General features: G+C 40.7%; 1 protein-coding gene across 4 annotated transcripts in view; it reads right to left on the bottom strand.

Annotated features, from left to right (window-relative positions):
- The window catches only part of BTBD9 (BTB domain containing 9), a 296,353-nt gene that overhangs the window by 238,907 nt on the left and 32,855 nt on the right, over positions 1-24,591 (bottom strand). For all 4 annotated transcript variants that reach the window (XR_012158194.1, XM_073338551.1, XM_073338552.1 and 1 more), the window contains exon 6: positions 23,599-23,718. Coding sequence is in view for 3 of the 4 variants with exons in the window: in XM_073338551.1 (XP_073194652.1) it covers positions 23,599-23,718 (120 nt within the window). In the remaining variant the exon portion in view is untranslated. The remainder of the gene's footprint in view (positions 1-23,598; positions 23,719-24,591) is intronic.

A 24,591-nucleotide genomic window follows, 5' to 3' on the forward strand; every position in this document is an offset into this window, starting at 1 on the left:
ACCATGTAAGCGCAACCTGCCATGTGGCCAAGGAGATTCAGGCATCCCTTTGCAGTAGTGGTCGGGTACCGCCTGAGGCTTTGGATAATGTCTGTCATGGTTTGGAATCGGGTCTCCATCAGGAATGCCCTTGCCTGTACCGAGTCCAGCACCACTCTGATGAATTCTGTTCTTTGGGTCGGTGATAAGGTTGACTTGTTCATGTTGAGAAGGAGTCCCAAACTCTCGAAAGTGGATCTGACTAAGTGGACCTGAGATTCCACCTGCTCCCTGGTATGCCCCCTGAGCAGCCAGTCGTCTAGTTAAGAGTATACCTGCATCTGCCTCCTCCAGAAGAAGGTTGCTACAACCAACATGCACTTGGTGAACACTCAGGGGGCTGTTGACAGACCGAAAGGGAGGACCATAAACTGATAGTGTTTGTGGTCAAGTACAAACCGCAGAAATCATCTGTGCGCAGGCCGAATGGCTATGTGAAAGTACTTGTCTTTCATGTTGAGGGCGGCGTACCAGTCTCCCGGATCCAAGGACAGGATAAAAGAGATCAGGGAGACCATGCAGAACTTCAACTTTACCATGTTCTGGTTGAATCCTTGCAGGTCTAAAATGGGTGTGAAAACTCCCTTTATCTTGGGGATTGGAAAACAGTGGGAGTAGAATCCCTTGACCCTTCGCTCCCAAGGAACCTCTTCCACTGCCCCTATGGTGAGGAGTGACTGCACCTCCTGATAAGGAGTTGCACGTGAGAAGGGTCCCTGAAGAGGGACGGGGAAGGCAGGGTGGAAGGGAGGGGAGGAGCAGAATTGGAGAAAATATCCCACTTCTACCATGTGAAGAACCCAGTGGTCCGATGTTGTAAAACCAGGCAAGTTTCTAGACAAGCTAATGTACCCCCAAGAGACCTCTATGTATCCCTAGGGGTACACAGACCCCTGGTTGAGAACCACTGATTTAGAACAAAGAATAGAATATAGCAACTCAGAACACAGGCTTCACAACGTTCTTTTGTTCCACAGAAAACATGAATTGCATAAAATTCTGCAAGCTACACCATGGGAATTCTACGCCTGTGAGAGGACATGTCAGATGAAGAGGAAGGATTGTTCAATGGTTAGGGCACGAGACAGATTCAAAAGACCTGAATTCAACTCACCATGAGCCACAGTTTTCCTGGTGTGATCTTGGGTAAATCATTATTATTAATTATTATTATTATTAAGTCTTTGTACCTCAGTTTCCAATTTGTAAAATGGGTATAATACAGTGGTCCCCAAACTATGGGCCTGCCCCCTAGAGGGGCACAGTGGGTCCAGGCCAGCCCCATGGGAGGCGGGGAGAGAGTGCCATCCAGATCCACTGTACCCCCAGTTCTGCTCCAGACCCATTCCCAGCAGCCCAGACACAAAAAGTCTGGTTACCCACAGTAGGAGAGGCACAATGTAAGTAATAACTGATTCTTTTTGATGAAGTATTTGCCATGTGCTGCTTAGAAAAATATTTACTTTGAGGTGAGAATGGAGATTTCAAAAATAATTTCTTTATGTTTTAAGTCCCAGAAAATACACCACACACTTCCCTCTTGATTATGCACTGCTTTTCTTACCACAGAAACACACAGTACAGTAAGCTGCAAAACCTCTGACACCAGTTCAGCTTTTGTATGTTCCCCACACTACAGAAGAGGGTGTGAAAATAAATCAATAAATTAACATCTGCCAAGAGAAAGAGCCAAGTCAATTTCACAGCATAACTGAATACAGCCAGCTGGGAATGCGGGTGGGTTCTATTCTTATCAGTTCTAAAGGCTTTCAAATGCAAAAGTAGGCCACAATTTGAGTGTATACAACTATGGAAGGAGGTGGAATGATGAGATTTGTGGGATCTTTCAAACTTAAATCCACACTGAAGCTCTGTATGAAAAGAGTGTAATACAGATTTTAAAATCAATATTTAATGCACTTACTGTATGCAGGGGTGTCAAAATGGGCAGGGACAGAGCCCTGTCACCTTTTCAGCAGGAGCCTCGTACCCTTCCCCCACGAAGGCCCAGCCCTCCTGGCCAGGCCGGCAGCTGGAGCCCGGGCAGCTGTGGGTCACCACACTGCAGACCTTCCACATGCCTGGGGTCGGGGGGTGGTGAGCAGCCCCCGGCCCATGTCCCAGCCCTGTGGGCCCTGACCCTGCCCAGGACAGGACGATCCGCGGCTCCCCAATTCTGCCCGCGTGCAGCTTTTACCTGGACCCGGTTCCGACTGGGGGGCTGCAGCCCAGCCATGGTAAGAGCTGCACGGACAGCCGTGGGGAGCTACACCGTGGGGAACACAGGCCAGGGACTGCTCTTGACCCCCCCCACCCCATTCTGGGTAGGTGGAAGGTCCGCGACATAGCTCTTACCATGGCTGGGCTGCAGCACCCAGCTGAAGCCAGGTTGGGGTAAGAGCCAAGAACAGTGGTGGGGAGTCACAGATCCTCCTACCCTGGGCAAAGGGTCCGGGGGGCAGGACATGGGCTGAGGGCTGTTCTTGGTCCCCCACCCTGGGCAGGTGGAGGTTCTGTGACTCCCAGCCCGCTGCACCTTCCACCTTGGCTGGGGATGGGGCCTTGGGCGGGGCCTCAGGCAGACAGGAGGGGTGGGGAGCCATGACCCCTGACCTCCCCCACACTTTTGGGCAGGCTCTGCTGCCCTTGATAGTATGTACAGTTATTCTCTCATGTGAACAATTAAGAATAGTGTACAGTGAAAATTTGTTAAAGTCACTGGTTTAAGTGTTAATAATAATATTCCATAAAACTTCCATAATAATGAAGTGCCTTATAAAAATAAAAGAATGAATTTACCCTCACAACATCTTTATGAAGTAAGAAATTATTATCCTCACTTTACAGATGGAGAAACAGACACAAAGATTAAATGACAAAGGTCACACAGGAAGCGTGGCAAACAGAAACTGAACCCAGATTTCTTAAGTCTGAATCCAGTGATTTAACCAAAGATAATCTTTCCACTCCCTAGCAGGATACTGAAAGTACCAAACAAGTTGTTTCCAGTGGTAGTATGGGAAAATGATAAATTGTGCAAGGAAAATTTCATCGCGTTAGCCCCCTCAACTGACCCACCCCCATCTTTAATATTCTATTCCTTTTAGCATTTTTCTGTAACTGAAAGGGTATGTTTTAAGCTAGCCTCGGAGAGGCACTTGCGCAAATCCTCATTATAACTGATTATTTTTGTTAAAGTATTTGCCATGTGTTACTTAAAAAAATATTTACTTCTGTGGTAAGAAATGGCATTTTCAAAACTAATTTCTTTATGTTTTAAGTCCCAGAAAATACACCACACCTGGCCCTCATGATTATGCAGAGCTTTTTTTTTTTTAACGACTTCCTATGTTTCCTTTATGTTCTTCCTTTTCTTCCGTTTTCCTTTCCCACACTAGTTTTCTTCCGTTAGCTGTATACCCCATAAATTTTTCATCCCTTTTTTCCCCATTTCCTAAACACTATAGAAAGGCAAGTCTTATTGTTTTTTTCATTTTTATTTCTCTATCTTTCGAACCTGCTCCTTTCTCTGACTTTTTCAGTGTTCTTTCCATTTCTCTTCTCCCCGTAAATTTCACCATTCTTCTTTATCGTCTTGCCCCTCAATCCCACCTCCTTTTTCTTCCTCTCCATCATTCCACTCACACTCGTTGTCCTCGCCCCAGGGAACACGCACACACGTATTCCCTCACCCCCATCTTCACAACAAAAGATGAATCCTCCTTCTGCATCTGGAGTGCAGAGACATTCAGTTCAGTTTGCAGGCCAGGTGGACTGATTAGTTCAGTCGGCTATCCTTGGTTTAGTCTGAGACAAGAAAGAGTGAGCCAAACTTCAATTACATGCTCAGCATACGTTCTGCCAGGACTAGGAGTGGAGGAGAAAGTTGTGGCAGTAATTTAGGGAGCTGCAAGGAGGATATGGCAATAGAGCCAGTGAGAGGGAATTGCAGCAAAGAGTTTTTTATATCCTCTCAGTAAAGCAACCTTAGACAGTCATATGGTCTTGTATAAAGTGGAGATAGCCCTCTAACCCAGGGGTTCTCAAACAGGGGGATCATGACTCCTCAGGGGGCAGCAAGGTGGTTACATGGGGGTCACAAATTAAATACATTTTAAATTAAATAAAATTTAATTTTTATTAATTTATTAATAAAATTTAAATTAACCCTCCCTTCTCACCATTTTTAATTTAGAAGGGATGTCACACTGAGAGCCTTGCTGTCTGAAAGGGGTCAGCAATACGAAGTTTGAGAACCACTGAGTCTAACCACTACACTATTCTACAAGCGGACATGAAAGAAAGTGACTTGATACTGTGCTAAACCAGACAGCACTACCTAATCTGAACAGAGAAATTAAGAGCAATTGTAGTTTGTCAAATCAGGATTAGACTTCACACAAATGACACTAATGAAATCCTTAGAAAGTTCTGCTTCAAAATCTGTAGCAAGATTATAAACTCATAATCCTGTAGATAGCACTTTTCCAACTTAAACCACTATAATATGATTTTAAAATGCAGCTGATTTTCTATTCAAGGGGAAAACAAACAGTCAAGTTGAAGTTTCTTGGGAGGAAAAAGTTTTGTTGTGTGTTACAATGCATTTAATGTGACACTCCTATTCACCATATTGGTTCTACCTTAAAAACAAAGAAAGGAATATATGTTTATACACAGAATGTGCCCTGACCCTTCCCAACAGGGAACCAAGTTTAAACACAATGGGCCAAATTTACTCCTAGTAATTATATCGTTAATGTCAACTGAATTACACCAAAGATGACTCTGGCCCAACGTTAGTTGACAGCTGGCTTTAAAAAACCTGGATCCTGAAACTGAAGAGCAAATCCACATCAATGTATGCCTCTGTTTTTGCACGTAAGATTTGAATATTCATAACAATCCAGAAATGGAATCGTTATCTGCTTTGCACTTCAAGTGTGATTTTTAACTGTGGTATAGTTTTAGATAAACAACAAACCATACCCATCATCTGTTTAGAAATAAGGAAAAGCATGTTTGCTTTAGACACTGACATTAAACAAATTCAACAGATGGCCCTCGCTGATCAGCCAACTGAAGTAAACTAGAATACTTATGAATCCAGCAAAATAGATTTCCTTTATAAAATTTTTCCTGTAAAATAATTAAATTTTAACAGAAACATCAAAACCTGTGACATACTGTAGAATTCTTAATATCTACAATATGTAAATTAATTCATTGGGTAACTAGAGGTTACTATACAAAAACTGATCATTTTGGTCCATATCACATTTCTTTTTCGGTTCAAATGGTCTAACAGATGCTACATTTTGAAGATTCCCAATGAATGCTCACAATTCCTATGAACATTAGAAATGAAACTCACAGCTTTTCATCATGCAAAATATGTATGGACTACATCATTTATAAGAATAATTATAACTCATTACAGTATAACCTGAAACATAATCAGACATAACAGAAAATAGTCCAACTCTATTTCTTTCCTAGATAAGACCCACCAAGAACTCTGCTGGTTTTAATATGATACCTTGGCCAATGGAAGTCAAGTATTTTCACACCAGCAAATCTATTTACAGACAATCTTATTTTCACATTGAAAGATTAAAATTTTCAGAAAGCGTACAGCCTGGCACATTGACTAGAGCTTTTGATGATCAATATGCAAATTGGTTTTTGTTCCTCCCCCGAGCTGACCATGCGTCAGTAAGAGCTCCCTCTTCTAAAGTATCAGCATAAGTTATGATGTTGGTTGATAAGGGACCTGACAAAGAAATCCTGAAGAAAGTTCTTGGTGATTGTTTTATTAATTATGATCACAGGCTTCAGAGAAATCTTCTTTTGATACCAGTGAGGTAGAAGCAACTCATTTGGAGCAGAAATTGAAAGACCAAGCCAAATATCAAATGTACACAAGAAGTCAGATGAACAAAGATTTTGTAATCAGTGAATACTTTCCTAGTCAAGGCTGTAACTTGCTTGAGCTTGTGGGTATTTGCAGGGAGTCACTGTACCAGCTTGAGGACTGAGGCTATGTCATCACTAGGGCTCTGCGTCTGTCATCGAGGTCACAGAAGTCATGATTCTGTGACTTTCCAAGACCTCCAAACTTCTGCAGTGGCCAGTGTGGGTGACCTCAGGGCTGCCCAAGCAGCTAGCTCCTGGGCCAGCTGCTCAGGTGGCCCTGGGGACAGCCACTACTGGAGCAGGGCCCCACAGCCAGCTGCACCGACCGCTGCTCAGGCAGCCCTGGCAGCTGGCCCCGGGACTGCTCAAGCAGCGGACAGTGTGGCTGGCCCAGGGGACCACCGAGCAGCAGTCCCAGGGTGGTCTGAGCTGCTGCTGCTCAGTGGTCCGTGGCAGCTGGTGCCATTGGTCTCGCCCCCCCAATCAGTGCCCCCCCGGGCAATATTTGTTTATTGACCATGACTTGTCCATTACTTTTACTAAAAATACCCATGACTAAACTGTAGCCTTAGTCATCACCTTTGTTTTTCAAACTAGTTTTTGCTTTCTTAATGCTGAGATGGCAGGATGAAAAATAATAAAGTACTTACATAGTAGTCAACACATCCAAAGCACTGAACAAAACATGAATTAGTCTTCAAAACATCCATGTTTAACAAGTAATTCCCATTTCACAGATGCGGATACTGAGTCAAAGATGTACTGCCACCTGTCCAAGGCTCCAAGGTGAGTCAGTGGAAGAAAGACAACTTTGATAAGCCTTTGAAGAAAAGTACAGGATTCCAGTGGCTGGAAAGACTAAGGCAACTGGGAGACGAAGGCAGTTAGCCAGCTGATATCGGGGGACTTATTCTTATTGCTACTGAATTAACTTGGGCAGCAAAAGTCCTATGGACATTAATGACAAGCCTTTATCATAAAGCTTTTAAAATCCCTTTGGGCTGTTTTGAGGTCTTAGAGAGCGCTCCTTGCCTGAAACTCCATTCCCATGTTTTTCAATCAGATCACAAATCTTCTAGAGAGGTACTATAAATTAAATCAAATCTCTTTTGGAGTGCTGCATATATTTTTCAAGTAAACACCACTTTCTACAGAAACAAATCACTTGCTGAATGTTACTAGTGCTATATCATTTTGTAGTCACTGCCTTCCTCCCCAAATTCCAGGTTTGTTTTTAAATGCTTATAAAAGGTTCTCTAGTCCTGTGGAATTATTAGCATCCCTCAAAATATACTTAATTTGAACCATTTTCTTAATGCCTGTATATAAATTATCACCACTCTGATTATCCACTAGGATCATTGTACTAAAATTATGTTTGCTATACTTAAAGAGTACGAGAGCCCTAGAGATAAGAATGAAAGTGAAACATAGCTTCTTGAATGATAATTGCTTTGCACTGGCTCCCATAAGTAGAAGGAAAAATGACTGCACTTCACTGCAGTAGTTTCAGAACCTTCTCTGAGGTTGTTTGTCCAAGAACAGAAAGCATGGGGGGGAGGGCAAGGGGGGGGTTACACTTCCTTTCTGGTCCATTCATAAAAGCCACAGCTTTTCACTGGAGGATCTGCACAGTAGATAAGGAACAATTACCTGGCATCCCAACAGTTATCTGCGTTGCTACATAAGTATTTGCATCCCTTTCTATTTTGTTCTCTCATCTTTCTTTTCAAGGCCAGGGGGAGATAGAACATGGTCTTCCACTTAACTCATCTGTTGCAAGGCTGGGGCATAAAATGATTATTGGGGAATAAGCTGTGGAGGCATGAGACAAAAAATTCTTAGTTCTTGTTGGCCCATTTGTCTCATAATAAGGAAAGGAATGGAATTTCCGGTCAGTGGATGGATAGATTCTAATTTTTTAAATTTCAATATTTTAAAATTCAATATTTTGTCAGGTCATTTGCATTGCACCCATTGCCATAGAAGCTAAGTACCTTAATAAGAAAAATAAATCAAGAAGTACTTAATCATATGACATCTCCAAACCATCTGACATTTCAAAAGAAAAATAGCAATATTAAAAGAGATCAAAATCTAAATAAGTTGTCAAAATATGAAACAAGAAAAGCACATTTAAAACTATTTTCTGCAATTACATTATTTTCCACAACTGTCTGCATGCCATCCTTCAGCTTTTGTTTAATAAGGGCTTTAGTTATAGGACAATACCTATATAGAAATAAAGAAAGAATATTTACTTTCAATTTATGATCTGTTAAGCCATGTTTAAAAAAAAAATCAGGAAAATGCTCAATACAAAAATGACTATTATATGAATAAGGCAATAAAATAGCAACATGATGGGGAGGAGGGAGGAGCAGGGAGACATCTTTCTACTTAACACAAACGTTTTTGCAGAGTCCAGAATTTCTACAAAAACTACACTATTTTCTATACTGTAGGTTTGTCCACTAGGACAATTACTTTTTTCCACCTTTTTTTTTCCAGTGTAAACTTTATTAAAACCCCCAAGATAGTATTGTATTATGTTAAGAGAAGGGTCTGATAAATACTTCTGAGGATTTCATGTTGCCCTAATCTTCTGTCTCAGCCCTTTCTAATTTCCAAAGCAAGAGGACAAAAACAGAATGATTTTAGAAGGCTCTGAAGTCTAGCAAGGAAGAACCATATACATACAATAGTTTAAATACACTACTACATATACACATTTCAAAGGTTTCTGATCAAAAACAGTAAAAAGCAAACTACAAGTGAAAGAAAAGGTATACGATAGTGACACCATGTGGCTACATTTTGCTCTGAATTATTTTGGGACATTACTCTCAATACATTTGTCACTGTCTTATAGTTTTCTTTTAAAAATCTAAACCCCAACCAAATTTCTTGCAAACCTGTGTGACAGAACAAACTAAAAAAACTTGCTTACAAAACATAAAAATAGAGATGGATTGAAGAAAATGCAATATCTTAAAAGGTGAAGTGAGTTGCTCTGTTTTAATCAAATCATCTATCCAAACTCCAATTCCCAAAAAATTTTGGACCACCATATACGGGATTATAGAAGAAAGTGAAAGTACATTAGTGTTCTGTCTGTATTTTGTATTATTTCCCATATCTATAACTAGGAGATGATTATCCACCAAAACAACAAATACTTACCTTGTATTTTATCCTGACCTAAAGCCTTACTGAGAAGGATCCAGAATACTGGCTACTGACACGTGGCACTGGATACTTTTTTGCTAGCTTTACAATTAGCTTACTTAGAAAAAGATATTAGGCCATGTGTAGTAATTTGTAAGGTCTCTGGCATCTAATAATAGTTTTTTTAATACTAGTCAACCACTGCACATTGCAGCATGGATAGCAGGTTTTCTTTAAAGGATAAGTTGACAGTTTCTTTGTAGGGGTTACAGGTAACCTCTACTCCCTTTTTCCACCCAGGAAGAACACTGGGTCAGAATCACAGGTGCTGGCCCTGACGGCATCATTGCTTCCATAACTACTGAATGTGAGAAGGCCCTACATTTTTGGAAGAAAGTCATTGCTCCTGGTCCTGTGTTTGGCTTATTGGCCTCACAAGCCAATAAGAATACCCTCAATATAGATCCTCTCTGTGAATGTTGTAACAATTTTTCAAGATGAGATATGAACTGAGCACTGCCAAGAACATGGAGCAGACAAGGACCCTGCCCCAAGGAGCTTCCAATAGAACCAAAACAGAATTCCTCTTTTTTATGTGAATAGCAGCATTGTTTAGGGTACTGAATTAGTAATAAGGTGTGTAATAAGAATTTTGAGGAGAGATATGAAGGAGATAATAGAAACATTAATTTCTCAAGCAGAAAGAATGGATTACAAAAAAGATACCCACTGCACAAGTCTTCATGCCCAGGGATTTCTGCATTCTTTAACTGTTAGTAGAGGGAACTGTGAAACAGGATATCTGGGTTCTATTCCTAACTCTACCATTGACTCTGTTGTATAACTGTGAACAAGTCACTTAACCTGTTTTTCATTTCCCTGTCTTTGTAAAGACCTCACAGATCCGTAGATGAAAATGGCGATGTAAGTGCAAAGTATTATTATGAAATGGAGACAGAGATTGCTTGTTCTCAGGGAGAAGGAGATAGATTATTTAAAACAAATATCCCTATAGTGTATTTCCATTCTTATTTGCTTTTCTGCACAGTAAATGGTACATCTATACCACCTAAGTGAAGGGGATTGAACAAGTAGCAGTTAAGGGGTCAGAAAAAATATAATTATGGCAAAATGAGAAAAACTCAATGATAGTAAACAAAGAAAGCTTTGTATATGGTGACATTTCCCCAGTGCACAATCTGGATAGTTGAATAGCTGCGTACCCTTAATTCTCTAGCCGGTGGTGCCTTTACACTACTTTGCTGTCAGAACACCCACCCCTGGCCTGTTTACAAAGCCTTTAGAATGCAAATTCACTCTCAGCAAAACACTGAGCACTCTGACCAGTCACTCATGAATTACATACAGGGAGTAAATTCTTAGTCCTAGCATTGTCCTCCCAGAAATGTGCATCTTGTACTGCTCAGTACCCTTCTGAATTGTACAAGCTCATAGGAAGTTCATCATTTCATCAAGGGAAAATGATAATGCACAATCCTTGTTATCCCAAATACACTTTCCCACATACTTTAGACCAAACACCCTGGTTAAGATAAAACAAGAACTACAGAAAGATAGATTTTAAGTGATTACAAGTAATAATGCATAAAAGTCAGGATTGGTTACAAAAGAAATTAACAAGTAAAACGCAAGCTAATACCTAACCTAACAAGCTAAGTGAACTTAAGAGCAAAACGTTTTCCTCACCATACTCTGCAGTAAATGTCACAGGTTGGGTCTCTTTCAGCCTGGAACCCTTCCCCTTTACTTTAGTTCTTTGAGAGTCATTAAGGTCATCAGCAGAAATGAAGGGAGAGAGAGGTGAGTTGGAAACCACGGTCTCTCATTCTTATGTTACTCTCCCTTCTTTGAGGATTACCACCAGCTGGGGTGCAGGCAACAAGCAGTTTCTTGTGGACGTGAGATTTAAGCTATCTGTGACACACTGTGCCCCATGTAACGCCCTGTACCCACATATTTACCATTGTAATACGATTATGTTTTGAACAAAAGTATGCCTTGTGAAGTATCATTTGAAAAGTCATACTTTGCTAATCAGCAATGTCCTGTTAAAATGTGTGTATTATTGCATATAAAGTTATGAAATTTTGCTATATATTTGTTACTGGAACATGCTGAGAGTCTGGGAAACACCCACAGACTAGCTCCTTAGAAATAACAAAGGAACTATAAACAAAGGACTTACACATCATCCCCAGAGATACCTCAACTAACACGTAAACAGAAGGCGCAAGCAAGAATTTGCAATTCATATGAAGGAAACTTGGCAACTCACATACGCCATGGAACTGCCCGACTCCCATGACCCAGTAGAGACTTTTCCAGTAAAAGGCTCAGAGTATAAAAGTAGGGGAGAGAAGGGTCTCTAACCACCTCTCTCCTCCACCGTCTGTACTGAAACAAGATTGCTTGAAAGCCTTTGAACTGGTGAGATTGGTCTCAAGTTGGGAAAGGATCCAGCTTGTGTACTAGAAACTGTGAACTGCCCGTTGCTCAAAAGTTCATCTTGTACCCTGGTGATGTCACACTGTCCCTGTGATGAAATGTAAATTTCTTATTCACACCGTCCCCTTGCTGGAGAACGGCCACTTAAGCAAGTGATAGCCCATTAACACCTGGTTGGGGCCAGTGTGTCTTTGCCTCTGAAAAACTGGTTTGTGGGTGTTATCCAGAATTACAGCATATTTCAGTAACAATCATACAGTAGAATCTCATAACTTCACATATAGCATCGCTACACATATGTAGGCATCGTTTACTGGGGGGCCTCTAAACTTAACTGGGAGTGTTTCACTTGGGAAGATCCTTAATGCTGCAATCCAGCCTTCAGGACTACAACTCCCATGTTGCCTTGGGGAAGACAGAGAGAGACTTCCTTTACTAGGGAATGCAGGGAGAGCATGTGATGGGCTCCATTTTGGAGAGGAGCCGAGATTGCTCTATGGAGCTCTGTCCAAACCAGAAGCTGCTGCTAAACTGCTGCTAGAAAGCCAGAAGCTGCTGCTTAGAGTCTGCTAGGGCTTTGATCAAGCAGGGAGCCTCAGAGGCTGTGGATGGGCTTCACTGGAGCCAGGGCAGAGACAGTTGCTGTACCCAGAGCTGAGTGAAAGCAATATGGGTAACCACCACCTTTGTCTGGGAAAGTACTTGCAGAAAAGAGACTTTAAGGAGTTATCTGAGTCTCAGAAGAGGGAAAGAGGTCTTGTCATCTAACCAGAATCAGGGTTGCTGACATCTGCTTAAAACAACTCCAATCTTCAGAGGGGTTGGGCAGCTTGGAATGATTCCAAATTAGAATTGTTCTGCCCCTTGTTGCCTTGGCTGGACTTATTTACTGGACCAATAGAATGCTGACCCCAGCTTCACAATCTTCAAGCACACCCATGCAAGCATTTAGAACTCTGAAATCCAGGGGAGTGTACACTCAGAGGTGGGTAAATGGTGACACTGTAAATGCAAGTTAAATATGTTTATTAATTGATTTATCCAACTGCCCCAGCTGATCTAAATTAGTAGCGACATTTAATCTCAGTCTACTATCCCACGTTTCCTCAAATTATTAAGTAAATGTGTGTTAACTCTAATTTAAGTGTATACTGGGTATATATTGTTTATAATTGGTATTTTAGAGTTAGACCCATTGCACAGATTAGTTTAGGTTTATTCCTGGAGTCTCCAAAGGCTTGCCAGTGAGAGTGTACAGGCCCAGCCAGATGGAAGCACCGCTCATTTTAATGTCCTTAACAAGTAAAAGGACTGCAGCAGAGGGGTGGATAGAGGATTCCCACCTATCCAATATCATCACTGGGATACTCAGGATCTCCTTTACTGCCAACAATATCAGGCATCCAGGCACACAGGTGAGCGTTGCTTGCTCCCAAGTAACCCAGGAAGGAAAGGAGTAGGTTATACATATTTCAACAGTATAATGATATTCAGCAGTTTATGACTTTTCAAATGATACTTCACAAGGCATACTTTGTACAAAATTTATCATAGTCTTGCGAAAGCGGTGAACAAAACAGTATAGACTGTCACACATATATTATATATATATATATACATACACACACACAAAGCTTCCCCTACTAAAAGAGACTATGATGACCTTCCCTTCACATTAAATGAACGTAAACATCTAAGATGGTGATCATATCCCATAAAGCAAGAGTAAAACATAACGTCTCTGTTTGCAAAAGCATAAGCAAGTTTCTCATTGTAATTTCAAAAAAAGTCACACTAGAGGGTTTGTTCACCATAGTTTTATTTTTAGTATATAATCAAGCTTTTCGTCAGGACAAGCAAAATTCTTACAGACCTAGAAAAACACCTACCATACATGCTTGAGGGAAAACATAAGTAGTTAGTGTTGAATCATAAAAGTATCACTGGCCATATTAAGTTACTAAGATGTCAAAGTATAACCAACCAGTTTGGACACCTCAGTGCACTGCCAACTGAGAGGTATTACGCATGAAGTACAACAGCACCCTTAGTTCACAAGTTAATTTGGATATTTTAAAGTGCTATACAAAAACAATTTCAGGCTGTAATAGAGGCTACAATACATTATAAGTAATGTAATGAATGACTGATGAAGGCTGACTGAATTAGTCTATGTTTTTTGTGAAAAATTGTACATTTAAAAATTAACCTAACCAGAATTTGGGGGATGGAACACACATTCAACACAGCATGCTTTTCTAAATAAGCTCATATGAAGCTGGTATTGATACTGACAATTCATGAGTGAACAGATGCAAACTGAAGATGATGAAAAGTGAGCACAGAATGAAGAAAAATGCAGTTATGTGGAGAACTGGAGAATTTATTCAAACAACATTTACGCATAATGAAAGACTGTATATTTTCTTAAAACTCGGGTATTTGGTAGTCTCTTCTTGAAGAGCTCTCACTTTGCATGACTGATATTTATATGACAGATAACTCAGACAGACAACTAACCTGGCCAGTATTACAAGGTTAATAGTTTCTTTATAAGCTGCATTTTAACAATTTATCTGGTGTATTAGATACAAACATAATGTCCTTCATCATCAAGCATCGTATCTGTGTTGTTCAATTTTTTTTATTTATATATTTTTTGAGAGTAAAACCATAATAACTGCACCCAATGAACACATAACCCCAGTGCTTGGGCTCTTCTCTATCCATCACAAAGCATTCTTAGGTAATAGTGTTGTGAAGAGTCTTGCTCCAAATTCTCTTTTTTAAACCCATTTCAAGACTGTATGAATAAAAGAGTAATTATTGGAGACCTTGTGCAATTGAACTTTAATCCGTTCTGTTGGGGCCTGATATTGATTTTTTTTTCCACTTTAGCGCAAAAGAATACAGAGTCTAAGTACTGAAATTTTTAGGTACCACCATTTAATGCATCAGGAACATCCAGCAGAAGCAGACTGCATTAAAGAAAAACTGCAGGCCTTTAGATAAATACTTAATTAAGGAACAGACTGAGTGTTTAGGTTCCACTCTCAGTTGGGAGCAGTGTGCTGCCTAGGTGTCCCTGTCAGGTTCCCTTCGTTTGACCCTTTGGCCCTACTCCTGTCCCTGTTATTTCATTAGTTGTCCCCAGGAAAAAAAAAAAAGCCCTGGGAACCAACTGCTACTCAGAGTATGGTTTACTCTAGAACAGCGTGGGCAGGGGCAGAATAAATTACTGCAGTTCTTACTAACTGACCTCACAGGTGCTCCCCTCTGCAGGAAACTACTCTAACTATTCAACAGGGAGGAGCAGAGCATTCCCCCTGACTCTTTTAAACTCTTTCCTGTTCACTTGCTTGAAAAGGGGAATATCTAGACAGCAGGGGCTGTATTCTGTACCAGACTCATACTCACATTCTGGGTAAGTCTTACTTGCTGAGCAGAGGGAAGAGCCTTCCTCCCTTGCTTGGCTGTGAAAAACAAGGACATAATCTAGCTCTAAATATACTGCATATTAAGAAATGAATTTCCAACACAGTTTCTGAACATGTCAGTTTTTAAACATTTCCAAAAATATAAATCATCCTAGTGCCCAGGAGTGTTTATTTTACCAATACAACGTCAGACTGGATCCCATGTTGAAAGTATGCGTTAAGAGATCAGAAAATGTGGCTCACCATTGGAGTGCACAGGAAAGACATATACTTTTTTCAACTCCACCTTCCATATAAGTAAGGATAAGGCCTTTTCCTGTAGCCATATTGTAAGGCCTTTGTCTGCAGCCATATTAGGAGAGCAGCAGCCAATAGTCAAGAAGCAGAAAGTCACATCCTCACATTCCATCTAAATTACACTAAAACAATGTAATATCAGGCTGTTAAAGAAGGCAGTCCTGTCCTACTAGTACCCACCATCACCAGATAAAGAAACAGATCTTAAGATGCTTAAAGAAAACTTTGTTTGATAGAATTCTAGCATTCTGTCTGGCAAGAAATCACTTAACATTTGTGATTGTTAAATCTGTACTTCTATTATTTTGCCTTTATGGTCCCTACTTCTCTGTTGTTTATCTGTATGGTCGCTGTCTAGTTCTTTGATTGTTTCTGTCTATTGCATAACTAATTTTGGTAGGTGTAAATCAACCATGTTGGTAGGGTATGATTGTTTAAAAAATTGTTTTACACTATGTTAGTATTGGTTAGAAAATTTAGTAATATTTTAGTAAAATGATTGGTTAAGATACTGCTAAGCAAGACTCAAATTTCACTCTATAAACTGGAGTCCAAAAGAAAGTTTCTGGGAATCAACTCCAGAACACAGCCCCAAGATCAGAGCTGCCAGATCTCACACCATGCAGAAGCTGGAGTCCTCCAGATGACCTAATCCTGACCGGCCAGCAGGAAAAGTTTGTCTGCCTTATTCGGAGTGGTGAGCATTGTATGCTTAGCGTGTGCATTCTGTTTTGGTGATTGTTAATAAATAGAGGTTAAGTCGGATATTACTATGTAAGGCTCTTTCACTGGTAAAAGACCCCGTCAACCTCCAAAAGATTAAGCCCTGAGGCCCTGAGTCCACAGGGAATGGGTGTTTGTTCTGAGTCCATAGGGAATTGGTGTTTACCTGTAGCCCACAGAGGGGTAAAGTTAGGCCTCTTTCCCCTGGAGCCCTAGTAACTGGGAAAGGGTGGGGATGCCTAAATCAACTGGGTTACGCCTTAAGTCCTAGGAATTAGGTAGAGGTGGAAGCCTTGAGCTCCAGGAACTAGGTAGAGATGGGCTGTCCTAGAGTGTGCGGGCAACAAATTTAGGGTAAAGCTAGATGCCTTGTACCTGGAGCCCTAGGAACTGGGAAAGGGTAGGGGTGCCTAGACTAAAAGGTTTACACCTTGAGCCCACGGAAGGGTAAAGGTGGGTACCCTAGAGAGTGTGTGTAATCTTGAATTTTATGAGGGTAACATATAAAAACACCCTTTGAAGTTTTAAATAACGGTTTAAAAATCAAATAATTATTTTTTATAAAAAGTCAGCTTGCACCAAGCTTGAGTTTCTTGTTTTCTTATGCATTCAAACAGCAAGCTGTATTTCCTGTTGCTTATCCTAAATGAGACAGTCAAAATGGCACCTCCCTACTTGATGAATGATTTGGTCTCTTACTAGGCTTCCATTTTAAACTGTAGCCAACCAGTGAGAAAGGGAAGAAGAATAAACTGCACTCAGTGCTACGTCAGCTACTTATTTAAGAACTGAGTTCCTCCTTTCATTTTAACGTTTCTGAAGTAACTGCTGCTTTCTGGTTCAAACCTCCCCCCGCCCCCCAAAAGGACATCAGAGGAGAGGGGGATAAAATACTCTGCTCCCAGAAGAGACTTATGATCCTTCCCGAACACCTCTCAAAACTACATTTCCAGGTTTTATTACTCTACTGTACTTTTTCAAACCTTTTTCATCTGCATCATACAAGAATAGTCATGGGTGCATTTTGGAAACCTGAAATACCTAAGGGGGGGAAGACCCATGTACTTATAGCAAGAGTGACAAATTCAGAGGAGGAAGAAATTATGCTTTTAAGATCTGAGTTTCTCTCAGTATCACTGCCTCTATGGTGTTCCCTACTAAATTGTGGGAGAATGCCAAATGGGAAAATTATATTTTCTTTGAATATGATGCAAATATCTGAACAATTTAACAAAAAAAGTATCTGATAGAGGATAAATAATAAAAGGAGTACTTGTGGAATGTTTCAGATGAAGTTTTATTTCATCTGATTCTATATATTTCTAAATTAGAAAAAAAAACACTTTTACAGTAGTGTTTTATCTGCTTTATAAGCTGGACATTTATATACCAACCCTGTTTATGATAATTACCCAGTTCCTATGCTGGTAAACTATCTAGCTGTTTCTCAGATTGTTCTTTGACCTAATATGTTTAGAGGACTGTGTCTGACAAGCTTCCAAATTGTGATGGGATTTTTTGGTTTTTGTTCTCTATGTTTTCTTTAGAAAGTTATCACTGATGTTTAATTATGAACATGTAATATAAATAGTGTTAAGCTTTAAAAATTATTTATTGTTTACAATTAGATGCAGAGATTACAATATATTTTGAACAGCATAACCTCACCAATGACTAGGAGACCCACTATGTTACTGGATCTTGCTAAATAGCAAGTGAATAAACAAAAAAACTAAGATACTTCATCACAAAATGTACTTAGTTCATCAGACAACTGAAGTTTAGCTTTAAATATTAATTATATCATAAAAGGAAATGTAGAATTTTTTAAATTAACAAAATCTTTATATAAGGCCTCACTAAAAGTGTGCTGGCTATTAAATCATTATTGAGCAGTGTGGAGAGATTGTTGTTTTGTATACAACAGCTGGAGAGTGTGTGCTAATTAGCAAAGTTCTACTCTATTACATCACAGTTTTGCTTTGAAAGAAAGTTCTTTCATACCTTTATACAAAACCAATTATTCTTATCCACCTGTTGACAGAGGCAGCTTCTTTGATGGATAAACCACGCAGTCTACTTAAAGCAGTACATCTGCCTTTTGCCAGACATGCATAATTCTTATTAACAAAAATGAGTATCATGTGCTGTGAAACGAGAATATACTCAGACTTAGACAGTAACCTTATTTGGTCAAAAGAGGTTCTCTGTCCATATTTTGAGTCTGTAGTGAAGAACACTGTTGGCCACACCTCATTCAGATGCCAAAGAACTTATTTATAGCTGAGGATTTATTGTCCATGTTTGTTTACTGCATTGCTCTGGGTGTATGGAGAATTGGTTTAAAAACAGAATTTAAAATGAGAAAAAAAGATGAGCAAGGTCTTATCTGTCATATCATCATAGAAGTGCTGAAATTACACAGTAAAGGAATAATCTGCTCCCTTTGCCTGCCAACACAGGATTGCTCCCTTCATACAGTACATTTACTAGTATAGCGTCCAATCTGTTTTTAAAAGGTCTCAAACAACTGGACTTCCAAGAGAATGTCATGAATTTTACCCTGATATTTAGCTTAAGTTATCCTTTTCTTCTCCCTTTACATATACATCAAACAAAACAAAGAGAACAGTTATGTGCCTTACAGGAACTGTGGTTTGTGATGTGTCGTCCACAGAGATTCCACTCTTGGAGTTCACGCATCCTGTGCGTGCAAGATCAGATTCTTTTGAAAATCATTGTTCATTAGAACCATGCCTGCATCCTGAATGCCATCTTGCACTCCAGAGCTGAGAGCATAAAGTGTTCACCCTGCCCAAACCACGCATTCTGTTCCTTCATTGATAAGAATCCCATAGAAGTAGGACTCTGATCAGCAGGGAAGAAACCATTCTCTTCAAGTGAATGTCATGTTGACTAGTCACCACCAAGGAGTTGGGAGTAGGGTGAGAAAAAGGGTATTTGGAGCCCTTGGCTGGAATTTTTCTTTTTTTAATTAGCCTTCATACACAGGGGTGCAATGGTGACAGGAATCTGCTAAATGTTATGGGCTGATTATAGGACAGCATCATTGACAGGCAGTGCTAGTTTGCCTCGAGATGTGGTGGGGAGGATATCCACTTGGGAGCATTGGAGCGCCTGTATTTCCTCCAAGGGAACCTATAAGGTCTTGGCTACACTATTCATCAAGTCCTGAAAAACTTTAAATTCAATTGCATAGGATCATAGAGAGGGTCTGATAGCTTCATGTAGAGAAGACTAGGATTTGCTGGAAGGAGATACTTCCTCATTAGCTCTTGGCTGCTATTTCTCCTTGAAGTTTTCTTGATAATGGAGGCTGCCTGGAGAAGAGACTCATCTTGATGGGCCCACTTACAAAAAGACACCCCATAGAACTGGTCACCATAGAGAGGCCTAAGGATTCTATCAAGTCCAGTTTGGTGGGACATAAGGGAATGGAGCAGGACCCCAATACTGCCTGCCAGGGTTGACAATGACTGGTTCCTGGAATGTCCTCCTCAGGGCTCATAGCTGGGGATGCAGGTTGGAAAGAGAAGGAAATCATGGATAAAGATGCTGGATTCTGAAGACATGTCCTCCACTGCATCCATTGGAGGAGCTCAAGGTGTTGGAACCAGCAGTCAAATTGGTACCAGTGGTCGAATGAGTACTGGCAGTTGGGTAGGCAGTGGCATCTGAATTGATACCAGTGACTGAGCTTTCATGGGCAGGAGCAGGAGTTCTGATTGATATGTTGCGTATATCAATACTGACAAGAACATCTTCCCACATGCAATTTATGCTTACAGCCCTCAAAGGGTGGGGAAGATTGGACAAACAGTCCATGTGACTGGAGGGCTCCAAGGGGAAACAGTCTGGGGCCTGAAAATTTCTTCTGAGTCCTTGTGACTGGAGGGCTCTGAAGGTCCTGAGAACTGTGCTGAACGGGACTGCCTACCGAGAGACTTCTCGGTATGCAGAATGGTAGCAGACCTTTTTGGCAGTTCCTGGCTCTTGGTAACAAAGGAAACTAAAGCCACAACAGTACACAGAGCAGGATGCAAGATTTCCTTACATCTTTATCTCTGAGGCAACTTTTCCCTGTGCTTACAGTTCTCATCAGGGGACTGAGCGCCCCCCACCTCCTTTTTTTTTTAAGACGGTTTGGAGGTCTCAGAGGTTGATCTTAGGTCTTTGCTCACCAGAGCTGAAGCCAAAGATGAGGAGGTCACTGGGATACTCTGCATGGCAGAGGACATGTGGGACCCCAGAAGTCCAGTAAGGAGAAGCTTAAGTTGTCCTCCGTCAGTTTCTGAGATCTGCTCTTAAATCCAGAGAGGCCTTGCACTTTGATGGGATGTGGAACTCTCCGAGGCAGCCAGAATGCCAATGGGAGAGGGGGAAGGACCTATAACAGGTATGAATTCTGGGGTTTGGGGCATAACCTCCAGAAAGGAAGTTACAGTCGAAAAAGGGGCCAATAGATAGGAAGAGCCCAAACCAGGGCTGAAAAATTAAAGAAGGCACAAACTCGCACTGGGAAAAGACGACAAAATTGCTGGAAAAGGGAATGATACTAAAAGAAAAAAAACACACAGAAAAGTAGTGTGTAGCTAGAAAGTCAGCAAACACTGCAATGCTCCGTTTCAATCCACAGGTGATTGAGAAGGAACTGGAATGGTGGCAGGTCCACCCCTCCCTATATATGCTCAGTTCACAGCGTGAGGGAGTCTAGGATGTGAGATTGACCCACATGCACTGCTGAAAAAAAGTCTCCAATCACAGAAACATCGGCACACACACATATAATGTGGAAACAACATCTGGAAGAAGAGCTCTTTTTGTTAATGTCCGCCAGCCAGCACCCAGACTTTCAGGTCCAGGTGCAGGATTCAGCCATTATTCTGCAGGATAAAATCCAGTAGGATCTGCATATTGACAAGTTCATGTGGTCCAAATACCAAAACTATCTGGCCCATGCTGGAACTATCACAATGATCTGACCCGCAGCCTGCTTGAGGTTCCTCATGACTCTGGGTATTGATGGAAAGGTGTACATCAAACCAGGAGTAGACAAAAATGCGAAAGGTGTCTGAGAGGAAGCCCAGACTCATCCCTCACTTGGAGCAGAACCCTGGACAGTTGTCCACCTGTAGGAATCCCAATCTGAAACAGATGTTTAGGAAGACCACGGTCTTGAGGGACCATTTATGCTTTTTGGATAAGTCTCTGTTAAGATGGCCTGCTAGTGTGATGTAGAGCTGCTGGAGTAATGTGATGATGAATGAACCAGTCCCAGAGATCTGTAGCTTCCTGGCACAGAGGAGAGGATCTGGTTCCCCCTTGCCTACTGATATAGTGCATCACTGTGGTGGTGTCCCTAAACACTTGTATTGTCTAACAGATGAGGGGCAGGAAATCGCTACACGCCAGTCAGATAGACTGAATTCCAGAATGTTTGTATATAGGAAAGCCTCGTGGGCAGACCACTTCACTTGGATCTTCAAGGGGTTAAGATAGGCTCCCCATATGAGCACAAATATCTGTTTCTAGAGTCTTTGTTAGTTAAAGCACTGAAAAGCGTACACAACTGCACACCTGGGTTGGATACATCCACCAATCCAATGAGAATAGGGCTTCCTGAGGAGCTGTGACCACCTGATCCACGCTGTGCCTATCTAGTAGTTACGTTGATCTCAACCTCAATCTTGAAAGGGCGAAAGGTGAAGTCCAGCATACTGTATGACATATCAACATGCTGACATGTGTCCCCAGAAGTATGAGTCCAGTCCTCAGTAATGTTATCAATGAGTCTGAAGTTTATTATTAGAACATAATCTGAAACTTGGGTTAAGGGAGGTACACTCTTGCCTACTTGGAATCTAAGAGTGTCCTGATAACTCCACGGTCTGAATTGTGGTCAGTGTGGATTTTTCTTTGCTGACCTGAAGTCCTAATCAACAAAGAGGTTTAGTGTCTTCTGAAGTGAATCGGTCACTTGTTGGGAGATGGGATGGTAGGGGATTTCCCCCATATCAGCCAGTCACCAGGAGGGGGTACACTTGGATTTCTTGTCTTCTCAGATGGGCAGCCACATATCTAACATGTTGGTGATTACCTGTGGGGCTATGGAAAGACCAAAGGGTAGGACTCTATTGAGAGTATGATGTTCCAACCAGGAACCTCAGGTGCTTTCTCTGAGCCAAATGTATTGAAATGTGAAAACAGGCGTCTTGAAGGCTGAGAGCCAAGCACGCTCCATGGAACGAGAAGAGACCATCACTACTGGGGCATTAGTACAGGACTTCACATTAAGACTTCTGGAGGAGTGAGTCTTAGAAGATGCTTTCTGTTCTGTCTGGAAAAGGGGAAAAAATAAATTGGTGCTTGCCTTGGTCCAGGGAGCAGTGCTCTTTTCAGGCCCTGTCTAAATGCATCACTGATGCAACTGAGGCACATGTGCACCACATGTGGAATCTGTGAGGACAATCACTCAAAGAAGAAACGTACCTGTATGTTGAATCCCTTTCCTCCATCACTTTTTAATCTCTCTTTTAGCAAAGTATGATATGGCTCCATCAGTATCAAGATGCCACATAATTTAAAAAAATTATCTTCAACACCTCTGTGAGGTAGGGAAGCGCTATTATCTCCATAATACAATAAAATGAGTCAAAAAGAGACTAAGTTACTTCCCTAAAATTCATTCAAGAAATCTGTGCAGAGTAGAGAACTGAACAGAGGTCTCCAAGGTCCCAGACTAGCACCTAGCCACTGGACCATCTTTTTTAGAGGTTGTAAACTCTTTGACTGAGGGACCATGTCTTTGTAGGTATTTGTACAGCTCCTAACACAATGGCCTCTCTCCTGCAGAAAAGCTCTACTTGCAGTAGGGAAAAGGAGGGCGAGAATTTTTTAATGAGGTTCCCCTGTGCCCAGTGACCTCTTTCCCTCCATTATCAGGGACATCTCACCACTAAGGGCTGTCTCCTGGAGGGGGGGGGAAAGAATCTACTTGCCGAAGCATAAGAGCCCTACAAGAAGGGACAGGCCCTTTTTGGGCTATCATTGTTTAGTTTGCCGTATGGTTCCACTACTTTACTTTGCATTTTTATATACAAAAGAGATCATTTATTAAAAAGATTTACAGTGTATATCATGAACATTTTAAAGCATTTCAAATTTCTCAGCAAATCACAGCTGCTGAGTGCTACTTTTATTGAATGAAAAAATACTAAGAGTCTTACCTCATTGGACTATAACTAGAGGAAGAGAAAAGAATACGCAAACTATTGTTCAACTGTGCTGTAAATATATTTAGAGAGAGAGAAGAGCACCAACGTTTTCAAACATGGTTCCCTAAAGTTCAGCAACTAAATTCATATTTATGCATCTACAGACCTAGTCTGATATTTGTAGATAAGTGACATCCACAACTTTCATTGAAATTACTATCAGATGTGGGTGCTCAACACCTGTGAAAATCAAGCCACTTATTTAGGTGCCTACGAATTGAAAAGATACGCATATAGTATTATGCATATAAACTAACCTGCAGACACGGGCAGGAAAATACAGCTTCTGCCAGGACCGACAGAGGTATTTAGAATGATCGATCACACGGATCCAGTCTAGCTCATCCATGGACACCTCAATATAGTAGGAATAAGACCTGTGGATTGCCAGAAATAATCATTAGAATAGAAGCAGTCAATACTCGTGAAATAACCTGCTTTCTGGACGTTGGTGTCTATGTAAAAATATATTTTCACAAAAGGAACCCATATTCAGACTTCTGTGAGGAGGCTGCATTACAAATTGCTTTAAAAATAAATTTTACTGTAATCATATGTTAAAAGATATTTTCAGAACTACATAAAATGGCCAAATTCAGAATTCCCAGTAATAAGATGAGCTAAATTTAAAACCAGCACTGCAATTACTTCTACTGAAATATTAACAAGATATCAGAGAAAATTTAGCAGATCATAAATGTCAGCCTGAAACCCTTAACTGGAAAATGGAAGTTTATTTTGCGTCATGACATCTTTTTCATTGATTTTCTTTATCAGTCTTGACCTAGTTAGGTACAGTTGCTTCTCTTTCCATGTAATTTATCTAAGCTTTTTTTGAATTCTACTGTTTTTTTACTTAGCTGGTTCATATCTTGTTACAATTGGTCATTTATGCATTGACTAAAAAGTATTTCTTTAGAAGCTTTAAATCTGTTGACTTTCGGTGTTTCCAAGGGAGAAAGAAAAAAAAACACAAATTCCAGTAGTTCTGAGTTGATGGAACTTTTGCTCAACAATAAAAGTTTAGCTTTTAAACTAACAGATCACTTCTAAAAAAATCAGTATATGTTATTCTGAAAGAATAATAACTGCACTTGAGATTATAAGTGAGTTTATTTTAAAGAATTAGTAATGTTAATATTTTTTATTCTAAAATAATGAAAGTTGGTTACAAAAATCCAGTGGCAGGGTGACAATTTACTGACTATATATTGTTAAAGATCTGGGAATAGTTTAACACAAGGATGGTC

The sequence above is a fragment of the Lepidochelys kempii genome, chromosome 3, assembly GCF_965140265.1.
Source record: "Lepidochelys kempii isolate rLepKem1 chromosome 3, rLepKem1.hap2, whole genome shotgun sequence".
Taxonomy (NCBI): Eukaryota; Metazoa; Chordata; order Testudines; family Cheloniidae; genus Lepidochelys; species Lepidochelys kempii.